The sequence below is a fragment of the Borostomias antarcticus genome, assembly GCF_949987555.1.
Source record: "Borostomias antarcticus genome assembly, chromosome: 22".
NCBI lineage: Eukaryota > Metazoa > Chordata > Actinopteri > Stomiiformes > Stomiidae > Borostomias > Borostomias antarcticus.
In genome coordinates, this window is record NC_140255.1 from 19993235 (window position 1) to 20003743 (window position 10509).

General features: G+C 45.1%; 1 protein-coding gene across 1 annotated transcript; it reads right to left on the minus strand.

Moving 5' to 3' along the window:
* Positions 1–1228: 1228 nt before the first annotated feature.
* Positions 1229–9882, minus strand: LOC311324121 (uncharacterized protein). The gene is made up of 7 exons (XM_084456525.1): positions 9829–9882; positions 9515–9552; positions 9201–9415; positions 8856–9109; positions 5761–5904; positions 2396–2540; positions 1229–1788 (listed from the first exon to the last, which is right to left on the minus strand). The coding sequence occupies exons 3-7, from the start codon at positions 9355–9357 to the stop codon at positions 1457–1459; spliced, it is 1032 nt and encodes a 343-aa protein (XP_084312651.1). The 5' UTR covers positions 9358–9415; positions 9515–9552; positions 9829–9882; the 3' UTR covers positions 1229–1456.
* Positions 9883–10509: the final 627 nt, after the last annotated feature.

The following is a 10509-nucleotide window of genomic DNA, read 5'->3' on the forward strand; positions in this document are numbered from 1 at the left end:
CAGGCTCAGATGGACGTGATCATGATTCAACCACATCAGATGATTTGATCTTGTTCTCATACTCTGAATCTGTGCAGTCTAGATCTAGATGTCACACCACTAGAGGGAAGAAAACACCCAAGTTCTTACTGTCCGTCTCCAGGGCAACACACCTAAATGTGGGAGGTAAGGAAGTTATGGATTTCAGTATTAATCTTTACTACTAGGTGGTATTCATAACTATCTAACTGTCTTGTGTTTGCTATCCCAACTCAGAACAAAAGTTTAGTTTGGTTGGTATACAATATACATTGCTTGGAAATACCTATAAATGTATCCCTTCTTGGTATTGTCTAGAACAAATTAAATATACGTTGTAGAATATTGTCATTTTATATTTTTGAATTAAATGAGCTGATTGTGTGGTATGAAGCTTTGTCTTTGTAGGATGAAATACTTCAGATTTTAACAAAAGTACAATCAATTTAATTGATAGAATATTGAATTTTCACAGAAAAATCATTTTACAACAATTTGGTTTAATGTTAGCATTAACGATTAGAAAGTATTCAGGACAGCGTCAGCTTTTTAGGCATTTTACATGATGGCCTACTACAGTCTACAGACCATGATCACAATCAGTAGTGACAGTGATTAGTTGTATTACATTGTTGTTTTCATGTTATAGTCTAAACAAACAATTGTGTGATGTCATGGATTGGCCACAGCCATAATATAATTTATAGATGAACTCTGGATGAACTCTGCAGCCTTCCCCAGCCCTTGATCAAACCATGTGGATCAGAATCTAGCAGCCTTCCCCACCCCTTGATCAAACCATGTGGATCAGAATCTAGCAGCCTTCCCCACCCCTTGATCAAACCATGTGGATCAGAATCTAGCAGGATGGTATTCCCCATCTCTCATCACTCATGAAAAAGAAAATCGTTTTCTAGAGCAACTGTAGAAAAATAAAGAAAAAAGTATGTAAAAATATTGACATTTGAAAAAGAAAATCGTTTTCTAGAGCAACTGTAGAAAAATAAAGAAAAAAGTATGTAAAAATATTGACATTTAAAATACATGTATTTCATGAGATCATATTACAGTCATTTAGCTGATGTTTTTATCCAAAGCGACTTACAATAATGTATTTAACATTGGCTTTTCCTATGTACTACTACTTGCCAGAACTCACAAGTGCATTTCACTTCTGGAAGAGGTTAATTTTGAGCCTGCGGTGATAAAATCAAGAAATACAAGTACTGTAGTTAATATGCATTTCCTGAGGCTTTAGAGAGAGGAGTCTTGTCATAATCCACTGTTTATGGAAAAGTACTTGTTCTTTATAGAAAAATATAATAAACCATCTCCTTAAAACTCCTTCCTTTTAGTTTCCTGTGGAACATTTCCACAGACAGGGCTGAGAGACAGGAACATTACAAAGAGTCAATCATCCTGGTTGTCACTACTATTCTCAGCCTGTTTTATTGAAGCCAAGTGTTGAATGTAAGCAGGGGTCCAGATCATACAGAAGGTCCATCATCACAGAACATGCGTGAGCACCTTTTCCCCGGACAATGTCGATGACGGCCCGCGCTCTCTCTGCTCTCACCTTCTCCACCTTCACAGAGTCTCTCTCTTCCTCATTGATCACCCCCTCCTCCAGAAGTCCGTCCAGCAGACCATCCATACCAGGCATGGTCACTCGATTCACAAGTTCCCTCCGTGCAGAACGTAGTTGCTCCTCTGCAGAGCCACTCTGAACGTGCTCAGTCTGCCTGCCACCCTTCAACAAGGCACCTGGTGCTGTAGAGGAAACCAAGACGTGTTCAGCAGTGTTCAGTCCAGCCATGTTTGCTGTGCCAGACCAGCGTTGATGAGAGAGACAGCTGATCACTGCTCTGCTCTCATCAGCTAAACCACATTACACATGAGTCTAGAGTCTCTCCAGCTAAACCACATTACACATGAGTCTAGAGTCTCTCCAGCTAAACCACATTACAGATGAGTAGAGTGGGGAGTGAGTCAGGTGCCTTTTATCAACACCTGGATAGTTTCCACTGCAAGTTTTCATCTTCACTCTCCAACAAGGGACAGATTCTGGCAATGGATTGGTGAACCTTACTGCCAATCAATGACACCAGTGAAGCAGAAAGCGTGAACATGAAAATGGTGAGGATGTACTTTACCTGGTAGTGGGATACGTGAGGATGTACTGTACCTGGTAGTGGGATATGTGAGGATGTACTGTACCTGGTAGTGGGATATGTGAGGATGTACTGTACCTGGTAGTGGGATATGTGAGGATGTACTGTACCTGGTAGTGGGATATGTGAGGATGTACTGTACCTGGTAGTGGGATATGTGAGGATGTACTGTACCTGGTAGTGGGATATGTGAGGATGTACTGTACCTGGTAGTGGGATATCTGCTGCCCACACCTGTTCTCCTCCATCTTTCTCCAGAAGCCTCAGCTTCACTTCCTTTGTGTCAGAACTCAGTAACACCTGGAAGGTGGGGTGGTAGTTTGGGCCGTAGCTCCAGTATATCTCAGTATGCTGAAACACCAAGTAAGCGCTGTTAACAGCTGAATCAATCAGAAATCTAACTGGTTTGGACAAGTCTAGGCCAGTGGAAAATGTGATTGTTATATGGGCTAACTATTCCTTCAAGACAATAAAAAATGTTTTCAATCATTAATGACTTTTGAATTCCCCTTGGGGTCTTGGTTCTAAATTGTGTTACTGTTAGTCAACAGTTCACAAGCTGACTCATTAGCTAGGTGTGATTGATGGGTGTAATTACTGAATGTGGCACATGGCTAGAGATGCGCATCGAAAACCGGTTCTTGTTGAGAACCGGTTCCCAGTGAATTGATCGTTAGCCAAAATCCTTAACGATTCCGCTATTGATTCCTGTCGTTGCTGCGCATGCGCGATGACGTTGCATGCACGATGCCTTGTTTTGTTTTTCTAGACCGCGGTAGAAGACGCCAGCAACATGTCGTCTAGGCATAAACGTTTGAAAGTGTGGTTACATTTCACGCGACAAGATGACAACACGGCCACTTGCAATGCTTGCAAAAAACGTATATCATCAAAGGGGGAAAATAGTAAAAATATGCAAAAACATTTGGCCACACAGCATGCGATAACTTTGCAGGAATGTCCCGTATTTGATGCTCCGGAGTGACGACATCAGCGCAGCTAACATTAGTGTAGTCGAAGGTAAACTCCTCCAGAGTTGTGTTAGTGCCATTTGTTTGTGTAAACCAGCTTTCACTATATGAATAATCTCCATTTAATTTAGATGACGCCGTTCAGTCAGGCTGGTGGCAGTCGGTCTGTCAGTTATGCCTTGCTGGGAGCTGATGTTTGCTCTGCTGGATTCCAGTGCAGATGGTATCGGCTACTGCCTTTAACACCTGGTCATGGCGCCATGTGTATGTTCCCCCTCCCAGTGCTTTGGGGCAGCAGCTCAGGATGTGCGCTAGAGAATCTCTTGCCAGACAGAGTGTGCATGCTGGGGTTTCTGCAAGATCCCAACTGTGCAGGTTGGATGGGCTCGGGAGAACACAATACACAGACTGGATAAGAAGTTTGAGTCTTGCTGGTTCCGATTTCCAAATGTCAGTCCAGGTGATCTTCTGAGCAGATGCATGGTCCCAGTTCATCTAAGCTCCTTGCTGACACATGGCCACTGTCCTGCTGCGGTGCTCCTCCACCTCTGCCCGGATCTCTTCCTGGATCAGCTGCCGTCTCTCTCTCCCCTGAGCTTTGTCGTAGCAAGGTCTTGTATACTACCAAGCCCAGCTGGTCCGACTGCCATAGAGCCCACCAAGACACCATGGCTCAGCCTCACTTCTGCTTGTTCCACTGCCTCACAAGCCCGCCACTTCCACCCAGTCTTCACGGTGAGGCCCGCAGACACTCTGGTGTCTGCGGAGTCTATGTAGAGTAGTACCTCCCTGGCTCTGGTGACCTTAAGCTCCTCTGTCAGGCCGGTAAAGGGGAGCTGGAGCTTGTTGTTGTGCCCATTAAGGGCAATAGTGCTGAGGTTCTTTCGCAGGCCAAGCCACCTGTGCAGGAACTGGCTGATGTTTCGCTTGAAGCCCTCCACTGTGGTTATCGGGACTTCTTATATTAGCAGTGGTCAAGGAAGTCTTGGCAGGATCCCATGCTGATAGATCTATGCCTTGAACTTCCCTGGGAGCGTTTACTTGTCCATTGCTGATAGCCAGGTTCTTAGATCTTTGCGAGTTGACTGGACAGCCGCTGTGACTGTCAGGGTTCCATCGAAGATCTTCCCCAGACTTTTCACCGGCTTCTCAGACACTGACAAGATTAGTACTCCATCCACAGAGAAGCGGTGCTTGTCCTCCACCTTCCCTTTCCTCAGGACCAGGGATCTGGATTTGGCCAGCTTGAAGGTCATTCTCGTCCAGGTGATGAGCCTCACCAGTCCACAGAGAAGCCAAAGGCATCCTGTCACTGATGTAGATGTGACCTTTAGATCATCCATGAAAGCTCGAATCGGGGGTTGGCGAATGCCAGATCGAGACAGGGGGCCTTGACATTCCACCTCTGCCTCCTTGACGAGCATACTACCGTAGTAGTCCCGAATAAGCTCTTGGATCTTCTCTGGTACATGGTATGCCGCCAAGGTTGTTGTGACCAGCTTGTGTGGAATAGATCCATAAGCATTGGCGAGGTCAAGCCACAGGACTGACATGTCTCCTCAGTTCTCCTTTGCCTCACAGATCAACTGGGTGACCACTCCTGTGTGCTCTATGCAGCCTGGCATGCCTGGAACACCACCCTTTGGCACTGCAGTGTCGATGTAGGAATTCCTCAAGAGGTACTCTGTGAGCAGGTTGGCAAGGACCTTGAAAAAGACTTTGCCTTCCACACTGAGCAGGAAAATGGTGCGGAACTGCGTGATGTCACTTGCGTTCTCCTCTTTCGGTATCCAAACACCTTCAGCATGGCGCCACTGCTTGGCTACCTTCCCCCTCCACCATACTACCCTGATGAGTCTCCATAGCCTCTGCAAAAGGCTTGGGCAGTGTTTGTAAACTTTGTATGGCACTCCACTTGGCCCTCGAGCTGCACTGGTCCGTGATGCTCTGACTATATCCCTGATTTTGGCCAGAGTGGGCTCTTTGGTGTTAAATTGGGTGGAGGGTTCCGGTAGTGGAATAAGCCCTCTGCAGGGAGACCGCTCTGTGAGCGCTGGCCTCTCTTCCTCACTCACCTTCTGGTATCGCTGCTTTAGAGACCTCAGCTGTTTCCTGAGCTCGGTGATCTTGATCTCACGCCGGTTTGGCCTCACAGTCGTGCTGGCATTCGGTTGTCATGACAAATCTCTCCACACCGATGCTGATCAGGGTAAACATCAGCTGAAGTTGCTGATCCACTTCTTCCCTTGATGATGCTTCAAGAGCTGCATCAACATCCTCATTAAACTGGCGCCACTCAGCCCTCTTATGTGCGGCAGGTCATAAGACCGGGCGATGTTCGGACGGTTTGCTCTTGTGGCATACGGGGCATGGAGGTTCTGAACACTGTGGGGTGACTCCGGTCTTGCTCCATCTCTGTCTCACCAGGGAGACATCATTTCTACGTGACATCATTATTATGTGGGTTATGTTAGAATCTACCTCTGATTATTTATAATCTACTGGCAACATCATTATTATGTGGGTTGTGTTAAGAGTACCTCTGGTTATATATAATCTACTACTGGCAACATCATTATTATGTTGGTTGTGTTGTCTACCTCTGGCTGTATCTTTTCTCCCTTTTTTGGTTGTATATCATCTCTCTCCACCCCATCAAAGCAGAGACTGTACGTTTCCCAACGAGTGAGAGTGCAATAAGGACTGACAGACATATAACTGCTTGTTCTATGCTGCTCCTTCACCTGAAACAAGATCAGACATGATTATCAAGGACAGGAAACACTGATATTAAAGCTGCAAACATTGATTAGGGCCCGAGCACACTGGCGGTGCGAGGCCCTATTGTATTTCGAAGGATTATTCTCCTTCTCCTTCTTCTCCTCCTTCTTCTTCCAAAACAAATGCCTTTTTGGCGGCCTAAACATCGATGAAAACGGATTAAACTTTGCAGATACGTCAGTCCCGGTGAAAAATTTGATAATTCATGGGTGACGGAAATGGGCGTGGCAAAACGGCTCAAGAGCGCCCCCTGGAAAATCTAAAATGGCGAGCCCCACCTTTCAGTTTGATGTAGGCGAACGAAATTCGGTGGGCATATGTAGTTCATCGAGACGCACTAAAATGTCTCTTGGAGCTATACCCAACATGCAACAGGAAGGCCGCCATCTTGATTTTAATGTGCCATTTTGTCCTTGTTTTGACCATTTCCATGCCTTGTACTTCGACGAACTCCTCTTACAGATTTCATCCGATCAACTTCATATCGGGTCAGCTTCATCTTAAGACCTTTGTGATCAAAAGTTATCAAAAAAATTGAGTTTTCACCAAACACCCTTGCCGTGGCGCCCCGCCAAAGTTTGACATTTCGCCATAAAACACGAAGTCCTCATAACTCCTCCATACATTATCCAATTTGTCCGATATATCTCACGCTTCATGACGGTTCTGTCCTGAACACATCTATGTGTCAGTATTGCATCATACTTATAGCGCCACCTATTGGTGAAACAGGAAGTCCTCATAACTCCTCCATACATTGTCCAATTCGTCCGATATATCTCACGCTTCATGAAGGTTCTGTCCTGAACACATCTATGTGTCAGTATTGCGTCATAATTATAGCGCCACCTATTGGTGAAACAGGAAGTCCTCATAACTCCTACATACATTATCCAATTTGTCCGATATATCTCACGCTTCATGACGGTTCTGTCCTGAACACATCTATGTGTCAGTATTGCGTCATACTTATAGCGCCACCTATTGGTGAAACAGGAAGTCCTCATAACTCCTCCATACATTATCCAATTTGTCCGATATATCTCACGCTTCATGACGGTTCTGTCCTGAACACATCTATGTGTCAGTATTGCGTCATACTTATAGCGCCACCTATTGGTGAAACAGGAAGTCCTCATAACTCCTCCATACATTATCCAATTTGTCCGATATATCTCACGCTTCATGACGGTTCTGTCCTGAACACATCTATGTGTCAGTATTGCGTCATACTTATAGCGCCACCTATTGGTGAAACAGGAAGTCCTCATAACTCCTCCATACATTATCCAATTTGTCCGATATATCTCACGCTTCATGACGGTTCTGTCCTGAACACATCTATGTGTCAGTATTGCGTCATACTTATAGCGCCACCTATTGGTGAAACAGGAAGTCCTCATAACTCCTCCATACATTATCCAATTTGTCCGATATATCTCACGCTTCATGACGGTTCTGTCCTGAACACATCTATGTGTCAGTATTGCGTCATACTTATAGCGCCACCTATTGGTGAAACAGGAAGTCCTCATAACTCCTCCATACATTATCCAATTTGTCCGATATATCTCACGCTTCATGACGGTTCTGTCCTGAACACATCTATGTGTCAGTATTGCATCATACTTATAGCGCCACCTATTGGTGAAACAGGAATTCCTCATAACTCCTGCATACATCATCCGATTTGCACCAAATTACTGACGCTTCATGAAGGTCACCTTCTGAACACATCTATGCATCGGTATTGAGTCACACTTACAGCGCCACCTACTGGTGAAACAGGAAGTACTCATAACTCCTACATATGTTATCCGATTTACTCAAAATTGCTCATGCTTGATGAAGGTCTCATCTTCAACACTTCTGTAAGTCAGTATTGCGTCATTCCTACAGCGCCGCCTGCTGGTGAAACAGGAAGTCCTCATAACTCCTACATATGTTATCCGATTTACACCACATTGCTCACGCTTGATGAAGGTCGCGTCCTGAACACATCTGTGGTTAGTATTGAGTCCTACTTATAGCGCCGCCTACAGGTCAAGCAGGAAGTCATCATAACTCCTACATACATTGTCCAATTTACTCAACATTTCTCACGCTTCATCAAGGTACCGTCCTGAACACATCTATGCATCGGTATTGAGTCACGCTTAGAGCGCCACCTACTGGTTACAGGAAGTTTCTCTCAGTACCGGACACCGAAATAGCACAGCCTCTAACGGCGCCACACCCCGACACGCGTGGGGTGCGAGGGCCCGCTCAATGCTGCTCGCAGCCCTAGTTTTATTTATATTGTCAAAACTAATTAAAACCACCTGATATCAGATTGTTTCACTGAGCCATAGCATTTTACTTCAATGACTCATCCCTACCGGTCATCCGTCAGTTGTTATTCCAGCATTTCTGCCTGTGTTGTCAATAGCCTGCCCGTGCCTTTGCTCGTCACGAATGAGGGGCGTTTTAAACCCAAGTGAAATTGAACTGAAATTTAAGATTCCAGTTTCTCCAAAATTGATATATTTAATGTTTTTATTGTTTCTTCAATGTCCTCTTGTGCAAATGGCACTTACAAAACTCAAAAAATTGCTATGATATACATTCTATAGCTTCTATAGCTATATGTATACTATGTATGTATTGATTGTGCCTGCTCAAAATTAGTCTATATACCGTGCACTGTTTGCTACCACCTGAAAAAATTCAGTAAAAAACTGGTCACAAAATATCATATTTTATGTTGATAAACAACACATGACTGAAGTTTTACACTTCACACATTTTTGTCCAGATTTATTTGTTCAATAGTCTTTCACACATTTTGACATGATCAAGCTCTCTGGGGTAAAAACAACATCGAACAACATGAGATTCATGTTTTGGACGTGGTGCAAAGACTTGGGGACTGTACCTTTTCAATCAGGACATTCGCTGGCACTACAACCAGGTTGAGAATTGGAATAGGACGTAGGGAGCTTCTGGATTCGAGGAAGGGCAACACCTGCCCCCTGATGGTGATGAAGGGGATATACCGTCTCACAAGGCCCCATAGAGACAGGTCTGTCACCTTCACCACCACATGTGTGTCAGTTACCCTCAGGGGTGGTAAAAGCTCCACACTGTCACCACTGACATGGGCCACAGACAGGGACCCAAGACCCTCTCCTGTAAGATAGAAATGTTTTATTGTGTTGTATAACTGTGTCTTTGGGGTAATAGCATAGTATGACTGAGTTATGAGTGGTGTGAAACTTACCAGGGACAATCTCACAGTGGGGGAGGTGCAGCTGACAGACTGACCCCTGAGGACAGTCGATGCTGAACAGGGGTCCTGCAGGGGTCTGGCCTGTGGAGGCCAGGAGATCGTCGTCCCATTGGTCAGTGCTGTACAGCACCTCCCCCTCTCCCTCCATCTGAAAGCCCAGACCTGTCAGACTGCACTGGAACAGACCAGCATGGGGACACTGGAGCCTGGGGGACACAGGACAAAAGTGATCATTACTATCACAATACAAATAGAGGGAGGTGAAGATTAAGAACAGCTCTGATACCATAGAAATGAGCTGTGACCTGTAGGAGCAGAGTTCAGGCGTCACAATAGTTGGGGTCTGGAAAGAGGAGACAAAAATCAACACTAATAATAAAGTGGACCAATAATCTACAATATTCTCAAACACACCACTCCACGTGGTTGGGTGTCACTTGTATGAATCCAGATGTCCGGTATTTCAATCCAATTGGATTGTCATCTTTCATAGAGCCTTAACATCAAATTGATAGATTATCTACAGGAAGTGGTTGATGATGTTCTCTGATGGAGCTGAACCTCTGGAATATGAAATGAAAACATTCTACATGAGCATATAATCTGGTAATCTACATACTGGTCCCTGTGGTGTGTATGTCCAGCTGTGTGCAGGTCTAGGGTTTAATCTGATTTGTCGAGATCTCCTTGTCTCTTTCTCTGAGCTGTGGTCAAATGCTGGTCTGGATCTCTTGGAGCCGCAGCCAAAACTTCCCTGACATGGGACATCCGATCTGGAGCTGGTCTGGGACTGGGAGCCGTAGCCAGAGCTTCCCTGAGACAGGATATCCGATCTGGAGCTGGTCTGGGAGAAGTACCCAGAGGTTCTTTGAGACAGGACATCCGATCTGAAGCCGGTCTGGGACTGGGAGCCGTAGCCAGAGCTTCCCTGAGACAGGATATCAGATATGCCACCTCCCCACTCTGTACACAAACACAACCAGGTCAGACCCACTATGGTTAACCTCCTGCACGGGGACATTTATGGGCCACAAAACTGACAATACCATCATAAATCAATATTTAAAGAATCTAGATAGAATCGTAAGTCGTAAGAATTTAAATAGAGTACAGTCGATTCATAGCTAGAAAGCCAGTTAGATTAACCTACAGTGACACTCTGACATCTTACTCTCAGGTCTCAGTGATCCAGACACAGATCCAGCCTCAGATGTCTGCTCAGAATCACAGCCCGTCTCAGCTCTGCTTTCTCCACTCACTGCACAACACAACATACCAGAAAGAGTGATTCACAGGGTAT